At 44.0% G+C, this 19648-nt stretch overlaps 1 protein-coding gene across 2 annotated transcripts; it reads left to right on the top strand.

Annotated features, from left to right (window-relative positions):
- Nucleotides 1–1985: 1985 nt before the first annotated feature.
- Nucleotides 1986–4896, top strand: LOC118936371 (CD209 antigen-like protein E). 2 transcript variants are annotated; one of them, XM_036933943.1, is made up of 6 exons: nucleotides 1986–2224; nucleotides 3324–3425; nucleotides 3528–3731; nucleotides 3851–3993; nucleotides 4094–4194; nucleotides 4501–4896. In XM_036933943.1, the coding sequence occupies exons 1-6, from the start codon at nucleotides 2083–2085 to the stop codon at nucleotides 4640–4642; spliced, it is 834 nt and encodes a 277-aa protein (XP_036789838.1). In that variant the 5' UTR covers nucleotides 1986–2082; the 3' UTR covers nucleotides 4643–4896. The 2 variants fall into 2 exon arrangements, with proteins under 2 accessions (XP_036789838.1, XP_036789839.1); XM_036933944.1 differs by lacking the exons at nucleotides 1986–2224; nucleotides 3324–3425 and adding an exon at nucleotides 2245–3258.
- Nucleotides 4897–19648: the final 14752 nt, after the last annotated feature.

Raw genomic sequence — 19648 nt, 5'->3', positions numbered from 1 at the left:
GCTTCCAATACTCTGCTCAGCAAACTGGATGCAGTCTATCACAGTGCCATCCGTTTTGTTACCAAATCACCTTATACCACCCACCAATGCGACATGTATGCTCTAGTCGGCTCGCCCTCGCTACATATTCGTCGCCAGACCCACTGTTCACCCACGACTGCGTGGCCACGCACGCCTCCAACTCAATCATCAGGTTTGCGTACGACACAACAGTGGTAGGCTTGATTACCAACAACGACGAGACGGCCTACAGGGAGGAGGTGAGGGCCCTCGGAGTGTGGTGTCAGGAAAATAACCTCACACTCAACATCAACAAAACTAAGGAGATGATTGTGGACTTCAGGAAACAGCAGAGGGAACATCCCCCTATCCACATCGATGGAACAGTAGTGGAGAGGGTAGTCAGTTAAGTTCCTCGGCGTACACATCACAGACAAACTGAATTGGTCCACCCACACAGACAGCATCGTGAAGAAGGCTGAAGAAATTCAGCTTGTCACTAAAAGCACTCACAAACTTCTACAGATGCACAATCGAGAGCATCCTGTCGGGCTGTATCACCGCCTGGTACGGCAACTGCTCCGACCACAACCGTAAGGCTCTCCTGAGGGTAGTGAGGTCTGCACAACGCATCACCGGGGGCAAACTACCTGCCCTCCAGGACACCTAGGCCTGTCTGTCTACACCACCCGATGTCACAGGAAGGCCATAAAGATCATCAAGGACAACAACCACCCGAGCCACTGCCTGTTCACCCCGCTATCGTCCAGAAGGTGAGGTCAGTACATGTGCATCAAAGCTGGGACCGAGAGACTGAAAAACAGCTTCTATCTCAAGGCCATCAGACTGTTAAACAGCCACCACTAACATTGAGGGGCAGCTGCCAACACACCGACTCAACTCCAGCCACTTTAATAATGGGAATTGATGTAAAATATATCACTAGCCACTTTAAACAATGCTACTTAATATAATGTTTACATACCCTAGATTATTTATCTCATATGTATATGTATATACTGTACTCTATATCATCTACTGCATCTTTATGTAATACATGTATCACTAGCCACTTTAAACTATGCCACTTTGTTTACATACTCATCTCATATGCATATACTGTACTCGATACCATCTACTGCATCTTGCTTATGCCGCTCTGTACCATCACTCATTCATATATCTTTATGTACATAATCTTTATCCCTTTACACTTGTGTATAAGGTAGTAGTTTTGGAATTGTTAGCTAGATTACTCCTTGGTTATTGCTGCATTGTCGGAACTAGAAGCACAAGCATTTCGCTACACTCGCATTAACATCTGCTAACCATGTGTATGTGACAAATAACATTTGATTTGATTTGATTTGAAAGACAGGGTGGAAATATGAACGTTTTATCATAATACATGTGAAGGGTTTTTATTCTTCTTCCTCTTAAATCTGTCAAACTGAAACTATGGAGATGTTGTCAGATCTTCTGCTTTTTCATTCTGAGTAACTCTTCACAGTCAGCATAGATAGAGCATAGACCCCTACATGGCCATTGGTGGCCGGTCACAACACAGGGGGAAGTTTCCCCTAAGTACAGATCTAGGATCAGGTTACTTTCCCTCAATCCCAACCTTAACCATTTGTGGAATAAATATAAAACGGAACAAGATCAGCATCTAAGGGCAACTCCCCTCTACACCTCCAGTCACAGAGTGAGAGCCATAATGTGTTCTCCATGTGAAGGCTGGGGTTGCAGTAAACTCAGTCAGGATATATGTAGTGCATATGTCAATTAACAAGGATTTTAGAACTTGAAAAATTGGGACCCTGTGAATTCACACATACATCACATATCATGATATAGAGTCACATAATGTATATTATCAAACTAAGGCTGGTGGAAGTCACATGGTGGCCAGTGTTGTGTTGATTTCACAATTTGTCATCCTCTGTGGTTGACTGATAAGGAGTTTCACTACCTAAAGTCACACAGACGCAGAACAGCACAGGGAGACGACACAGCTACAAACGTACATTAGAGTTGAGGTTAGAAGTAGAAGTTACTGTATTTGACCACAAGTGTGTTAAGATGTCAAAGAGAGTCTATGAAATCCCAGATGGATTTAATGACGATGGGCCTGATGATATGAAGAACACAGACATCGATGGCCAATTATATTCCAATGTAGGAGCCTTCAAGCCTAGTCCAAGAGATGGAATTGTTGCTTCAGGTACGATTCCACGAACACACACACACACACACACACACACAATATATTAAACAGGTGAGATTACCCAGTATTTCTATACCTTTATTTTTCCCAATCCTAGATGATACAGTAATACACATTACTAAAGATCTTACTTTAATAATGTGTTATTCAGTGCATGTTCAGTGGTGGAAGAGACCCTCTGGAGTTGCTGCAGTGTGTCTGGGGCTGCTGTGTGTTCTAATAATCTTTGACAGTCAGTCTTTGTTGTCAAGTTACATATAAACACAACATCAAATGCTCATGTTTGACTGTTACATATGATATTTAATTTATGTTAACAGTTAGCCTTTTTTCTTCACTTCCCCTCTATGATCTATATCTTCCTGGTATGAGGGTGTCCTGTCCATCATCACAAATAGCAAGTCCTGTTCCCTGAGCAGGAGGACTGTGTTGAGATATACTCTGGACAAGATGACCATGTAGAGACATGACATGGTTTAAAATGTGCCGCAGAAAATGCTTTCACAATAACCACTGTAACAATCTCTGACACAACTACGCACACAACTAAGCACACACATTTTCAAACTTGTAAACATTTTTGTGTTAGCATAGCCACAACTTCCCGTGTAATTTTGTTGATACTTCCCTAGAGTTAACAGCTACAGCAGTGACACAGACAGAGACACACAGATGACTCAGAGACAGAGACATCACTAGAAGCAGAGACTTAACGTATAGAGGTCTTACAGTTGACGTACGACGCCTCCTGGTGGCCATGTTGGAAGACCACCACATTAATTCTAGAAGCAGAGACTTCATGTATAGTAGACCTACACAGAAAGAAAGACCCAGGCATTGTTAAAGATGTCAAAGGTCATCTATACTGAACCAGATATGAACAAGAAGGTCAAGTTTGACAGGTGAGATGGAGGAGAGGATTGTGGATATCTACGTCAGTGCAGACACCCTGAGAGACGGTGAGACCATCACCAAGAGAGAAGAGACAGCAGACACTGCTCCAAATAATGGACCAGGAGACCAGCACTCAGGTAAAACACACACACACACACACACACACACACAAAACATAACAGTATATTGTATGTGTCCACAGAGCCTGATAGCTCAGGGAAGAGACCCTTCCTAGTTGCTGCAGTGTTTCTGGGGCTGCTGTGTGTTCTCCTACTGGCTGGGATCATAGGCCTGTCTGTCTACTGTGAGTTTGTGTACAAGTTCATTGCTTAATTGTAAGAAGTGTAGGTTACTAAGCCTATTTAACTGGTGTTTTACCTAGTAACTATGTGTTTATACCTTGTAGATAACAGAGCCATCAAAGATTCTGAGGATAAAAGGAACAACTTGTCACAGAGTTGTTCCCTTTATAAGACTAACGCAACTGCAGAGAGAGACCAGCTACAGACCAGATACAACAACCTGACTGAAGAGAGAGACCAGCTACAGACCAGATACAACAACCTGACTGAAGAGAAAGGCCATATTCAGCTAAAGCTTTTTGTGATAGGTGATATATAAACTGTGATAAATTAGAAGTAAAATCAACAATAATTATATATCATTGGGTTTATGAGTATAAAGATACTGGCTAAGTTTCTCAATGTGTTCACCTTTGCTCTTCAACAGAGCAGCATTGTCAGGAGGGATGGAGATACTTTGACTCCAGTTTGTACTTCCTGTCTACTGAGACCAAAACCTGGGAGAAGAGCAGACAGGACTGTCAGGGGAGAGGAGCAGACCTGGTGATCATAAACAGCAGAGAGGAACAGGTGAGTGAGTGAGAGAATACTTTTCATCAGTAAACTAATGTGTGTGCAGTTTTTTATAAATATATTTAAAAAGTTTGTTTTTTATCTTTTTCAACAACAGACATTTCTCTTCAACCTCCACCTGAGAGCCTGGATTGGTCTGACTGACTCTGTTACTGAGGGGATCTGGAAGTGGGTGGACGGCACCCCACTGACCACAGGGTGAGAGATTTGACCATTTTACCTTGTGATAAGTTGATAAAAAACAACAAAGATATATTGCTTCCAATCATGTTCATAAAAAGGTATGTTTCCACTCATGAATGTCATTCATGAGAACTATAGATGTATTATAGAAACCAGGCAATATTTACATATGAAAAGGTAGTCGAAATGTGTTGATAGCCCATTCTTGAAAATGGTATGATCATCTTACAGAGTGTGTCTTTAAAACATAGGACTATGTCTATAATTGAGGAGAATGTTGGTACCACAGTGTCTGACTGTCTGGTTCTCTGTGTTGTTTAGGTACTGGGGGAAAGGACAGCCTGATGATTATGGGCAAGAGGACTGTGTTGAGATATACTATGGACAAGATGACCCTGTAAAGACATGGAATGATGAAAATTGTCACAAATATCATGACTGGATATGTGAGAAAGTGGTATAACAATAACCCACAGTAACAAACACTCTCTCTCTGTGTCTCTCTCTCTGTGTCTCTCTATCTCAATTCAATTCAAGGGCTTTATTGGCATGGGAAACATGCTAACATTGCCAATGCAAGTGAGGTAGATAATATACAGAAGTGAAATAAACAATAAAAATGAACAGTAAACATTACACTCACAGAGGTTCCAAAAGAATAAAGACATGTCAAATGGCATATTATGTATATATACAGTGTTGTAACAATGTGCAAATTATTAAAGTACAAAAGAGAAAATAAATAAACATAAATATGGGTTGTATTTACAATGGTGTTTGTTCTTCACTAGTTGCCCTTGTGTGACCTGTTGCCACAAGACATCTTGCTACTGTGATGGCACATTGTGGTATTTCATCCAGTAGATATGAGAGTTTATCAAAATCTGGTTTGTTTTCAAATTCTTTGTGGATCTGTGTAATCTGAGGGAAATGTGTCTCTAATATGGTCATACATTTACAGGATGTTAGAAAGTGCAACTCAGTTTCCACCTCATTTTTTGGGCAGTGTGCACATAGCCTGTCTTCTCTTGAGAGCCAGGTCTGCCTACGGCGGCCTTTCTCAATTGCATGGCTATGCTCACTGAGTCTGTACATAGTCAAAGCTTTCCTTAAGTTTGGGTCAGTCACAGTGGTCAGGTATTCTGCCACTGTGTACTCTTTGTTTAGGGCCAAATAGCATTCTGGTTTGCTCAGTTTTTTTGATAATTCTTTCCTGTGTCTCAGGTAATTATCTTTTTGTTTTCTTATGATTTGGTTGGGTCTAATTGTGTTGTTGTCCTGGAGCTTTGTGGGGTCTGTTTGTGTTTGTGAACAGAGCCCCAGAACCAGCTTGCTTATGGGATCCTTCTCCAGATGAATCTATTTGTAGGTGATGGCTTTATGGAAGGTTTGGGAATTGCTTCGCTTTAGTTGGTTGTAGATTCTAATGGATAATTTCTAGATTTTGATCGTTAGCGGGTATCGGCTTAATTCTGCTCTGCGTGCATTATTTGGTGTTTTACGTTGTACAAGGAGGATATTTTTCGCAGAATTCTGCATGCATTGTCTCAATTTGGTGTTTGTCCCGTTTTGTGAATTCTTGGTTGGTGAGTGGACCCCAGACCTCACAACCATAAAGGGCAATGGGTTCTATAACTGATTCAAGTCTTTTTAACCAGATCTTAACTAGTATGTCGAATTTTATGTTCGTTTTGATGGCAGAGAAGGCCCTCCTTGCCTTGTCTCTCAGAACATTCACAGCTTTGTCGAAGTCAACTGTGGCACTGATGTTTAGGCCAAGGTATGTATAGTTGTTTGTGTGCTCTAGGTCAACTGTGTCAAGATGGAATTTGTATTTGTGGTTCTGGCAACTGGACCTTTTTTTGGAACACCATTATTTTGGTCTTTCTGAGATTTACTGTCAGAATCTGTGCAGAAGATCTAGTCTCTCTCTCACTCACACACACATATATAGTTATTATTTTAATAGTTGGAATTGGTCCTGAATGGTTATCACTTAAAGCTAAGCATCCCGCTAGCTGGACACCTGTCGACAACTTCCGGGGGAAATTGGAGGGTGCGCATTTCAAATAAATAATCATCAAAATTATGGATATTAAACATTTAGGTACATACAAGTATCTTATAACGGTTAAAAGCTTAAATTGTTGTTAATCTAACTGCATTGTCTGATTTACAATAGGCTTTACAGCGAAAGCATGCCATGCAATTGTTTGAGGACGGCGCCCCACATCAAAATATTTTTCAACCAGCACAGGCTTTGTAAAATCACAAATATCGGTTAAATATTAACTTACTTTTAAAAAATCTTCCTCTGATTTGCAATCCAAAGGGTCCCAACTACAACATGTATGGTCGTTATGCAAGATAAAAATCCTTCTTTATATCCCAAAAAGTCAGTTTAGTTGGAACCATCGATTTGAGTAATCCACTCGTTCAACATGCAGAGTTTGGAATCCTAAAAGCTACGGCTAAACTTTGTTAAAACAAGTCCAAATACGTTTCTATTGAATCCTCAGATACCCTAAAATGTAATTCAACTCTAACATTTCATAGGGAAAGTAGTATGTCCAATAGAAAAGCATAATTAGCAGGTGCGCGTCCTCTTCGCCACGCACCAGACTGATTTCCAACTCTGACTCCCAGTACTACAACTCAAAATTCTTCCTTGTTTGGGAAGAAACAAAACTGAAACCTTGAACAACGACTGTTGATATCTAGTGGAAGCCATAGGAATTGCAATCTATGAGCTGGATTTGTATATGACCCTATACCTTCCATTGTAAGAGCATGGGCTCTCAAAAAAAAAAGACATTCTGTTTGGTTTTTCTTTGGATTTTCTCCTACCATATCTATTGTGTTATACACCCCCCTATCCACATCGATGGAACAGTAGTGGAGAGGGTAGCAAGTTTTAAGTTCCTCGGCATACACATCACAGACAAACTGAATTGGTCCACTCACACAGACAGCATCGTGAAGAAGGCGCAGCAGCGCCTCTTCAACCTCAGGAGGCTGAAGAAATTTGGCTTGTCACCAAAAGCACTCACAAACTTCTACAGATGCACAATCGAGAGCATCCTGGCGGGCTGTATCACCACCTGGTATGGCAACTGCACCGCCCTCAACCGTAAGGCTCTCCAGAGGGTAGTGAGGTCTGCACAACGCATCACCAGGGGCAAACTACCTGCCCTCCAGGACACCTACACCACCCGATGTCACAGGAAGGCCATAAAGATCATCAAGGACATCAACCACCCGAGCCACTGCCTGTTCACCCCGCTATCATCCAGAAGGCGAGGTCAGTACAGGTGCATCAAAGCTGGGACCGAGAGACTGAAAAACAGCTTCTATCTCAAGGCCATCAGACTGTTAAACAGCCACCACTAACACTGAGTGGCTGCTGCCAACACACTGACACTGACTCAACTCCAGCCACTTTAATAATGGGAATTGATGGGACATGATGTAAATATATCACTAGCCACTTTAAACAATGCTACCTTATATAATGTTACTTACCCTACATTATTCATCTCATATGCATACGTATATACTGTACTCTATATCAACGACTGTATCCTTATGTAATACATGTATCACTAGCCACTTTAAACTATGCCACTTTGTTTACATACTCATCTCATTTGTACATACTGTACTCGATACCATCTACTGTATCTTGCCTATGCTGCTCTGTACCATCACTCATTCATATATCCTTATGTACATATTCTTTATCCCCTCACACTGTGTACAAGACAGTAGTTTTGGAATTGTTAGTTAGATTACTTGTTATTACTGCATTGTCGGAACTAGAAGCACAAGCATTTCGCTACACTCACATTAACATCTGCTAACCATGTGTATGTGACAAATAAAATTTGATTTGATTTGATTTGATTTGATACTCTCATACATTATTTTAACATTTCTACAAACTTCAAAGTGTTCTCCATCCAATGGTACCAATTATATGCTTAGCCTGGCTTCTGGGCCGGAGTAACAGGCAGTTTACTTTGGGCACGTCAGTCAGGCGGAAATTCAGAAAAAAAGACCCTAGCCTGAAGAAGTGATGATTCCACCTTCTTTTTAAAGTGAGAGATGAACTCAACATAGAGGTGAAATTGAGACTCTGTCTCAAAACACATTGGAGAACAGAATCCAAGGAGACTGACCTTGGACCTTCTCTAATAGGGTTGAAAGGAGGAGAGGAGGTAGGAGAGGAATCTAGGAAAAAATAATTGAGATATAGCCTTAGTGTCAGAGAGAGAGACATAGAGGAGGAAGACAATTAAGAGAGTGAGGAAGAGCGCAAACATAATATGAATAATTGTTGTGTTTAGATTTAGAGGAGAGTATGTAGACATACTGTACTCTGTAAAATGATTCTTCATTGGTTTTATTAGAAACATGTCATGTGATTTGCCATAGACTTATGCTTAGTAAAAAAAAGTGGGACAAATTATGAACCAATGCTTATCACTTTAGTGATATGAATAACAAAGTCACTTTTGAATAAAAAAAAGGAACAATTGTCTTTTATTAACAAGGTCTACCAGCTTCCTGATTGAATGTGATTGGATACTGAGAGGGCACACACACACACAAAAACAATGCTAATGAAAGGTGAGAATGACTCACAACCTTCACTGTACAATGGACAACGTGTAGGTAACCAATGGCAACACCAAGCACCAGAGGACCTGACTGTTACACACTCATGCATGGTGTGTAATGAATGGGGTCAACACCCTCTCCCTCTCTGTTCTCTGTCTGTGGACCACAGCAGGTGACAGGATGTGTCAAGGCTCTATCCACCAATAAGAAGGAGACTTGACATGTGTCCTTAATGGCACCCTATTCTCTATATAGTGCACTACATAGGGAAATAGGATGCCACTTGGGATGCACCCTTAAAGACCAGACTGTTGTGTATAACGTCTCCATCCCTTGTTCATTCTGTTTCCTGACATCTTTCTTCCTCTTTTAATCTTTTTGGAAGGTTATTTATGATCCAACCCTTCATTCTGCTGTTGTCCACCTGTTTGCTCCAGTCATTAACACAAGCACATCCTCCCCAATGAAGGTGCCACCAACCTCCTGTGACACACACACACACAACCATACAAACACTAATACCATATAATAAAACAACACTAGTGAAGTTTTGACAGAGTCTCTCAGTTGGTAAAATCATCCCACTGGGCACATACATCAGTTCAACATCTAGTTGAGATTTACACTTGGTTCAGTTGTCAGCATTAGTGATGTAAGTATGTGTGTGTGCGTGCGTGTGTGCATGCGTGCGTGCGTGTGTGTGGGTGTGTGTTCTTCTGCAGATGGAAGACCAAGACTCTACAGGCCGGCTGATGTGTGTTTAGGATTGGATATTAGTGTACAGCCTACATGCTATGCTACATAGTGAACTATAAATCTTAACATTGACAATGGCTATTGAGTGATATACAGTGCAGACCCCTTAACTTGTTCCAACATTTACATTTACGTTACAGCCTAATTCTAAAATTGGTTATAATGGTTTTTCCCTAATCAATCAAGATACAATACTGAAATATATCACATTTACATAAGTATTAAGACCCTTTACTCACTACTTTGTTGAAGCACCTTAGGCAGGGATTACATTCTTGAATCTTCTTGGGTATTACGCTACAAGCTTGGCACACCTGTATTTGGGGAGTTTCTCCCATTCTTCTCTGCAGATCCTGTTACGGTGAGTGAATGAGGACCCAAAAGCGAACTAACTTAAACAGAGCTTCTTTAATAACCAAACATAGGTAGGCTCAGATAGACCGGCAGATTCCGACAGGACAGGACAAGGTTACAGCAAACATGACGACAGTCTGGTTCAGGCATGAATGACACAAACAAACAAGAATCCGACAAGGACAGGAGCAGAAACAGAGAGAGATATAGGGACCTAATCAGAGGGAAAAAGGGAACAGGTGGGAAACGGGGTGAATGGGTAGTTAGAGGAGACAAGGAACAGCTGGGAGAAAGCGGGGGAGAAAAGGTAACCTAACAACGACCAGCAGAGGGAGACAGGGTGAAGGGAAAGGACAGAGACAAGACAACATGACAGTACATGACAGTACCCCCCCACTCACCGAGCGCCTCCTGGCGCACTCGAGGAGGAAACCTGGCGGCAACGGAGGAAATCATCAATCAGCGCACGGTCCAGCACGTCCCGAGAGGGAACCCAACTCCTCTCCTCAGGACCGTACCCCTCCCAGTCAACTAGGTACTGATGACCACGGCCCCGAGGACGCATGTCCAAGATTTTACGGACCCTGTAGATAGGTGCGCCCTCGACAAGGATGGGGGGGGGGGGGGGGAAGACGAGCGGGGGCGCGAAGAACGGGCTTAACACAGGAGACATGGAAGACCGGGTGGACGCGACGAAGATATCGCGGAAGAAGAAGTCGCACTGCGACAGGATTAATGACCTGAGAGATACGGAATGGACCAATGAACCGCGGGGTCAACTTGCGAGAAGCCGTCTTAAGGGGAAGGTTCTGAGTGGAGAGCCAAACTCTCTGACCGCGACAATATCTAGGGCTCTTAGTTCTACGCTTATTAGCAGCTCTCACAGTCTGCGCCCTATAACGGCAAAGTGCAGACCTGACCCTCTTCCAGGTGCGCTCGCAACGTTGGACAAAAGCCTGAGCGGAGGGGACGCTGGACTCGGCGAACTGAGATGAGAACAACGGAGGCTGGTACCCGAGGCTACTCTGAAAAGGAGATAGCCCGGTCGCAGACGAAGGAAGCGAGTTGTGGGCGTATTCTGCCCAGGGGAGCTGTTCTGACCAAGACGCAGGGTTGCGAAAAGAAAGACTGCGTAAGATGCGACCAATAGTCTGATTGGCCCGTTCTGCTTGACCGTTAGACTGGGGGTGAAAGCCGGAAGAGAGACTGACGGAAGCCCCAATCAAACGGCAAAACTCCCTCCAAAATTGAGACGTGAATTGCGGACCTCTGTCCGAAACGACGTCTGACGGAAGGCCATGAATTCTGAAAACATTCTCGATGATGATTTGTGCCGTCTCTTTAGCAGAAGGAAGCTTAGCAAGGGGAATGAAATGAGCCGCCTTAGAGAACCTATCGACAACCGTAAGAATAACAGTCTTCCCCGCTGACGAAGGCAGTCCGGTGACAAAATCTAAGGCGATGTGAGACCACGGTCGAGAGGGAATAGGAAGCGGCCTGAGACGGCCGGCAGGAGGAGAGTTACCGGACTTAGTCTGCGCGCAGACCGAACAAGCAGCCACGAAACGACGCGTGTCATGCTCCCGGGTGGGCCACCAGAAACGCTGGCGAATGGAAGCAAGCGTACCCCGAACGCCAGGGTGGCCGGCTAACTTGGCAGAGTGAGCCCACTGAAGAACGGCCAGACGAGTAGGAACGGGAACGAAAAGAAGGTTCCTAGGACAAGCGCGCGGCGACGGAGTTTGAGTGAGTGCTTGCTTTACCTGCCTCTCAATTCCCCAGACAGTCAACCCGACAACACGCCCCTCAGGGAGAATCCCCTCGGGGTCAGTGGAGGCTACTGAAGAACTGAAGAGACGAGACAAAGCATCAGGCTTGGTGTTCTTAGAGCCCGGACGATAAGAAATCACGAACTCGAAACGAGCGAAAAACAGCGCCCAACGCGCCTGACGCGCATTAAGTCATTTGGCAGAACGGATGTACTCAAGGTTCCTATGGTCAGTCCAAACGACAAAAGGAACGGTCGCCCCCTCCAACCACTGTCGCCATTCGCCTAGGGCTAACCGGATGGCGAGCAGTTCGCGGTTACCCACATCATAGTTACGTTCCGACGGCGACAGGCGATGAGAAAAATACGCGCATGGGTGGACCTTGTCGTCAGAGAGGGAGCGCTGAGAAAGGATGGCTCCCACTCCCACCTCTGACGCGTCAACCTCGACAACGAACTGTCTAGAGACGTCAGGTGTAACAAGGATAGGAGCGGATGTAAAACGATTCTTGAGGAGATCAAAAGCTCCCTGGGCGGAAACGGACCACTTAAAGCACGTCTTGACAGAAGTAAGGGCTGTGAGAGGAGCTGCCACCTGACCGAAATTACGGATGAAACGACGATAGAAGTTCGCGAAGCCGAGAAAGCGCTGCAGCTCGACGCGTGACTTAGGGACGGGCCAATCAATGACAGCTTGGACCTTAGCGGGATCCATCTTAATGCCTTCAGCGGAAATAACAGAACCGAGAAATGTGACGGAGGAGGCATGAAAAGTGCACTTCTCAGCCTTCACAAAAAGACAATTCTCTAAAAGGCGCTGGAGGACACGTCGAACGTGCTGAACATGAATCTGGAGTGACGGTGAAAAAATCAGGATATCGTCAAGGTAAACGAAAACAAAGATGTTCAGCATGTCTCTCAGGACATCATTGACTAATGCCTGAAAGACAGCTGGAGCGTTAGCGAGGCCGAAAGGAAGAACCCGGTATTCAAAGTGCCCTAACGGAGTGTTAAACGCCGTCTTCCACTCGTCCCCCTCCCTGATGCGCACGAGATGGTAAGCGTTACGAAGGTCCAACTTAGTGAAAAACCTGGCTCCCTGCAGGATCTCGAAGGCTGAAGACATAAGAGGAAGCGGATAACGATTCTTCACTGTTATGTCATTCAGCCCTCGATAATCTATGCAGGGGCGCAGAGACCCGTCCTTCTTCTTGACAAAAAAAAACCCCGCTCCGGCGGGAGAGGAGGAGGGGACTATGGTACCGGCGTCAAGAGCTACAGACAAATAATCTTCGAGAGCCTTACGTTCGGGAGCCGACAGAGAGTATAGTCTACCCCGGGGGGGGGTGGTTCCCGGAAGGAGATCAATACTACAATCATACGACCGGTGTGGAGGAAGAGAGGTGGCCCTGGACCGACTGAACACCGTGCGCAGATCGTGATATTCCTCCGGCACCCCTGTCAAATCACCAGGCTCCTCCTGTGAAGAAGAGACAGAGGAAACAGGAGGGATAGCAGACATTAAACATTTCACATGACAAGAGACGTTCCAGGAGAGGATAGAATTACTAGACCAATTAATGGAAGGATTATGACAAACTAGCCAGGGATGGCCCAAAACAACAGGTGTAAAAGGTGAACGAAAAATTAAAAAAGAAATGGTTTCACTATGATTACCAGAAACAGTGAGGGTTAAAGGTAGCGTCTCACGCTGAATCCTGGGGAGAGGACTACCATCCAGGGCGAACAAGGCCGTGGGCTCCTTTAACTGTCTGAGAGGAATGTCATGTTCCCGAGCCCAGGTCTCGTCCATAAAACAGCCCTCCGCCCCAGAGTCTATTAAGGCACTGCAGGAAGCTGACGAACCGGTCCAGCGTAGATGGACCGACAAGGTAGTGCAGGATCTTGAAGGAGAGACAGGAGTAGTAGCGCTCACCAGTAGCCCTCCGCTTACTGACGAGCTCTGGCCTTTTACTGGACATGAAGTGACAAAATGACCAGCGGAACCGCAATAGAGACAGAGGCGGTTGGTGATTCTCCGTTCCCTCTCCTCAGTCGAGATGCGGATACCTCCCAGCTGCATGGGCTCAGCACCCGAGCCGGCAGAGGAAGATGGTAGTGATGCGGAGAGGGAGGCGACGGAGAGCGCGAGCTCCTTTCCACGAGCTCGGTGACGAAGATCAACCCGTCGCTCAATGCGAATAGCGAGTTCAATCAAGGAATCCACGCTGGAAGGAACCTCCCGGGAGAGAATCTCATCCTTTACCTCTGCGCGGAAACCCTCCAGAAGACGAGCGAGCAAGGCCGGCTCGTTCCAGCCACTGGAGACAGCAAGAGTGCGAAACTCAATAGAGTAGTCTGTTATGGATCGATTGCCTTGACATAGGGAAGACAGGGCCCTGGAAGCCTCCTCCCCAAAAACAGATCGATCAAAAACCCGTATCATCTCCTCCTTAAAGTCTTGATACTGGTTAGTACACTCAGCCCTTGCCTCCCAGATTGCCGTGCCCCACTCACGAGCCCGTCCAATAAGGAGAGATATGACGTAGGCGACACGAGCAGTGCTCCTGGAGTAAGTGTTGGGCTGGAGAGAAAACACAATATCACACTGGGTGAGGAACGAGCGGCATTCAGTGGGCTCCCCAGAGTAACACGGCGGGTTATTGATTCTGGGCTCCGGAGATTCGAAAGCCCTGGAAGTGGCCGGTGGATCGAGGCGGAGATGGTGAACCTGTTCTGTGAGGTTGGAGACTTGGGTGGCCAGGGTCTCAACGGCATGTCGAGCAGCAGACAATTCCTGCTTGTGTCTGCCTAGCATCGCTCCCTGGATCTCGACGGCTGAGTGGAGAGGATCCGAAGTCGCTGGGTCCATTCTTGGTCGGATTCTTCTGTTACGGTGAGTGAATGAGGACCCAAAAGCGAACTAACTTAAACAGAGCTTCTTTAATAACCAAACATAGGTAGGCTCAGATAGACCGGCAGATTCCGACAGGACAGGACAAGGTTACAGCAAACATGACGACAGTCTGGTTCAGGCATGAATGACACAAACAAACAAGAATCCGACAAGGACAGGAGCAGAAACAGAGAGAGATATAGGGACCTAATCAGAGGGAAAAAGGGAACAGGTGGGAAACGGGGTGAATGGGTAGTTAGAGGAGACAAGGAACAGCTGGGAGAAAGCGGGGGAGAAAAGGTAACCTAACAACGACCAGCAGAGGGAGACAGGGTGAAGGGAAAGGACAGAGACAAGACAACATGACAGTACATGACAGATCCTCTCAAGCTCTGTCAGGTTGGATGGGGAGTTTCTCCCATTCTTCTCTGCAGATCCTCTCAAGCTCTGTCAGGTTGGATGGGGAGTTTCTCCCATTCTTCTCTGCAGATCCTCTCAAGCTCTGTCAGGTTGGATGGGGAGTTTCTCCCATTCTTCTCTGCAGATCCTCTCAAGCTCTGTCAGGTTGAATGGGGAGCGTCGCTGCACAGCTTTTTTAGTTCTATTAGGAGATGTTCAATCGGGTTCAAGTCTGGGCTCTGGCAGGGCCACTCAAGTACATTCAGAGACTTGTCCCGAAGCCACTCCTGCATTGCCATGGCTGTGCGTTTAGGGTTGTTGTCCTGTTGAGAGTTGAACCTTCTCCCCAGTCTGAGGTTTTCATCAAGGACCTCTGTACTTTGCTCCATTCATCTTTGCCTCGATTCTGACTAGTCTTCCAGTCCCTGCCACTGAAAAACATCCCCACAGCATGATGCTGCCAACACCATGCTTCACCATGGGGATGGTGCCAGGTTTCCTCCAGACATGACGCTTGGAAATCAGGCCACAGAGTTCAATCTTGTTTTCATCAGACCAGAGAATCTTGTTTCTCATTGCCTGAGAGTCGTTTAGGTGCATTTTGGCAAACTCCAATCGGCCTGTCATGTGCCTTTTTACTGAGGAGTGGCTTCCGTCTGGCCACTCTACCATAAAGCCCTAATTGGTGGAGTGCTGCAGATATGGTTGTCCTTCTGGAAGGTTCTCCCATCTACACAGAGGAACTCTGGAGCTCTGTCAGAGTGACCATTGGTTTCTTGGTCACCTCCCTGACCAAGGCCCTTCACCTATTGCTCAGTTTGGCCGGGTGGCCATCTCTAGGAAGTTTCTTTAAGAATGATGGAGGCCACAGTGCTCTTGGGGACCTTCAATAATGCAGAAGTTGTTGGTACCCTTCCCCAGATCTGTGCCTCGACACAATCCTGTCTCAGAGCTCTACGGACAGTTCCTTTGACCTCATGGCTTGGTTTTTGCTCTGACATGCACTGTCAACTATGACACCTTATATAGACAGGTGTTTGCCTTTCCAAATCAATTGAGTTTACCACAGGTAGACTCCAATCAAGTTTAAAAAAACATCTCAAGGATGATCAATAGAAACAGGATGCAGCGGAGCTAAATTCCGGGTCTCATAGCAAAGGGTCTGAATAGCTATGTAAATAAAGTATTTGTTTTTTTATTTTCAATACATTTACAAATATTTCTCAGAACCTGTTTTCGATTAGTCATTATGTTTTTTTTTGTGTAGATTGATAAGGACAATTTTGTATTTAATACATTTTAGATTAGGGCTATAAAGTAACAGGTAAACCATGATATCTGACTGTTGTTAACCATGTAGGTTCTGGTATTAACCATGATATCTGACTGTTATTAACCCTGTAGGTCCTGGTATTAGTCATGATATCTGACTGGTTTTAACTCTGTAGGTACTGGTATTAACCATGATATCTGACTGTTTTTAATTAACCCTGTAGGTACTAGTATTAACCATGATATTTGATGATTTTTAACCCTGTAGGTACTGGTATAAATAAACCACAGCCTGCTAATTGTGGGGGCCAAGCAGAAAAATGGTGAGGAGGACTGTGTTGAGATAAGGGAAGATCAGAGTCCTCTAAAGGAATGACTTGTCATGTGACAGGAAACTCAACTGGATTTGTGAGAAAGTGGTTTAACATCACCATGACAACATTCAGTAAAACACAGCAGCCTACAGTGCACACAACTTCCTCCACTCTCTCACACGTACTAGATTCAGTCCATAGTGCAGAAGATCTGCGCTATAACGCAACACAAAGGCAATGTTCCTGCATTTGTGAAGACTGCATTCACAGTAAACTCTACATATGTCAGCTTCATTGAAAATTAACTTTACATTTCAATAGCACTATAGCGCAGATCTTCTGCTCTATGGATTGAATCTAGGATTCAGAATGAGCCATAGCAGAGGAAGAAGAAAATTAAGGTAATATCAGAGAGAGAGAACAAAAAGGGAAACCAATTATAGTTCTGTTAAGATTTAGAGAACAGTATGTAAAAGTATAATTAAACACACAATGACTCAACCCAAATTAATAAACAAACAAACACAGCATCAGCTTAATTCATTTATTCAAATATGACTTGTGTTTGGGTTGACAAATCACTTATATTTCTAGGACAATAACACTGAATAAAATAATAAATATCACGGAACGGAATGAACAAGGGATGAAGAGGATGTTACACCAAACTGTCTGGTCTACAAGAGTGTGTCACAAATTACACCCTGTTTCCCCATGTAGTGCACTATATATAGAATAGGGTGCCATTAAAGACACAATTCAAGTCTCCTTCTTATTAGTGGATAGCCTTGAAACATCCTGTCATTTGTTGTGGGCAACAGACAGTGATTAACTATTTATTATTATCACCAAGACTTGAATTATTCATTATTTAGTAAATGGTTAAACATATTTATAGGTGCTGTTTCCGTTCTGAACAAAATTTAGCAATTGTTCCCCACTGGGCAAAAACTGGTTGAATCAACTTTGTTTCCACGTGATTTCAAAACAAAAAAATATGTGATGACGTTGAATCACCCTGGATAACTGATTGGATTTACAAAAAGTAATCAACGTAAGGGCGTTTCATATTTTTATCACCCAGCTTTTAACCTAAATCCAATGACATTTGTTGTTGATTTCACATTGAATTCACTGTTAGTTTTGATTTACATTTGGTTGAGTTGTCAACTAGAGATTGAACTAACATCTGTGCCCATTGGGTTGGTGGTAGTCTAACAAAATTCAAAGCTTTGTAGTGTTTTCAGTCGTTAATTACTTGTTTGTCATGTAGCTAACTACTGGAACTACATAACTTTTTTTGCAAAAATGTATTTCTTTTTCAGAATCAGACCTGCTTTATTCTCACTTGAAACATTTGTTTAAAAGGTCTTCAGTGCCGTCAGAAAGTATTCATACCCATATGTAACAGTATAACTTTAGACCGTCCCCTCGCCCATACCTGGGCGCGAACCAGGGACCCTCTGCACACATCAACAACAGTCACCCACAAAGCATCGTTACCCATCGCTCCACAAAAGCCACGGCCCTTGCAGAGTAAGGGGAACCACTACTTCAAGGTCTCCGATTGAAACGCTATTTAATGCGCACCACAGCTAACTGTTTCACATCCGTTACACTCACCCCCCTTTTGACCTCCTCCTTTTCTGCAGCAACCAGTGATCCAGGTCACGGCACCAATGTAACAGTATATAGATATAGATATATTTTTAATATACCTCTATTCCCCGCAAACCCTACCACCCTTCCCCCAATTGGAGTAAACAAACAATAACACTTAGGCTTCTACATATTGTAGCGTTATTTATTAGAGAGGGGTAAAGAAGGACTTTGTTCGGGCGCCAGGCAGGTATTAACCATAGGAAAAGAGTAGAATAGAGAGAGTACCACTACCAGACCCACACACATCAGCAGAAGAGACTGCCTAGAGTGTAGCCTGTTTACCAGATAGCCAGTGGAGAGAAAAGAGAATACACACCCTATAAAACCCACATCACAGGGGTAACCCCACCAAGAATACCTCATACAATAATAATAATAATGGCAGAGCAATTGAACAGCAACTTCATACCAGAAAGAACCCAGTCATAGGATTTTCAATAATCTGTATTATCTTCCAGTGGAGGAGTGCAGAGGGTATGAATGTGGGGGGTGTTCATAGACACAAAGGCCTTAAAAAATGTCCACAATCTTCTCGGCCACATGTCCTTAGTACACCCCACCTCAATACAGTTCAAATAACAATACACAACTTGCAAGCAACCCCCCTTTTAACTAAAATGTCCACCCAAATACTTCTGGCAGCGCAATAATAGTCCAGCTCCAATGATCTTCAATGGGAAGTGCATTAGGAAAATAGAGATTCTGTTGCAGGGTAAAGCACTGGAACGATAGAGGGAAGAGAATGAAAGAAAGGAAACAAGAGAGATCTTAGCTGTGGTGTTCAGGCATGACGGTGTACTGTCTGACTGTCCGATGGTTTGTTGGTTTGTAGGTTAAAGCTTCACAACAATGTTGCTACTAATCCATGCGATCCACAACCGGCGCGGCCCCAAACAAAAATAACCACGACGTAGAGCGATCACAACGATGATTGAGTTTAATACTTTATAAACTACTTTATTTCCTCCTTCCTTACTGCTCATGCGCTCTTAAAGTGGCAGCGCACAGTGACGGCTCCGTGGATAATTTCGCCACAATATTATACACATTTTAAAGACACAGTCTATTTTACAATAGTTATATATATTTTTTTGTCCTTTCTCTATTTATGATGTCCATCCAGTTTGATTTATATTTGTAACTGTGCTAAAATCTCTGAACCTATATACATTTTACAGACCCGTATGTTTTACATTGGTTCTTTTCTTTTGTTATTTCACCTTTATTCAACCAGGTTGGCCAGTTGAGAACAAGTTATGATTTACAACTGCGACCTTATCTTGTTATTAGTCCCACCCTTCAGCTCCATTCAACCCCTCCCATCTATCTCTTAACACCATCCATTTTGGATTTCTATGTGCCATATATTTTTCAACTGTGCTGTGATGTTTCACAAAAGTACTGAATATTTCTATTCAAATAGCTTCT

This window comes from Oncorhynchus mykiss, chromosome 10 (assembly GCF_013265735.2).
Source record: "Oncorhynchus mykiss isolate Arlee chromosome 10, USDA_OmykA_1.1, whole genome shotgun sequence".
Taxonomy (NCBI): Eukaryota; Metazoa; Chordata; class Actinopteri; order Salmoniformes; family Salmonidae; genus Oncorhynchus; species Oncorhynchus mykiss.
The sequence above is the reverse complement of the archived record's forward strand: the minus strand, read 5'-3'. Positions and strand labels throughout refer to the sequence as shown.

Excerpts from the sequence above, each read along its gene's own strand:
- LOC118936371 (XM_036933943.1), top strand. The coding sequence starts at position 2,083 with ATGTCAAAGAGAGTCTATGAAATCCCAGATGGATTTAATGACGATGGG. Across the intron at positions 3,426-3,527 it reads CATAGGCCTGTCTGTCTACT|ATAACAGAGCCATCAAAGAT; the intron begins GTGAGTTTGTGT and ends TATACCTTGTAG. Across the intron at positions 4,195-4,500 it reads GGCACCCCACTGACCACAGG|GTACTGGGGGAAAGGACAGC; the intron begins GTGAGAGATTTG and ends TGTGTTGTTTAG.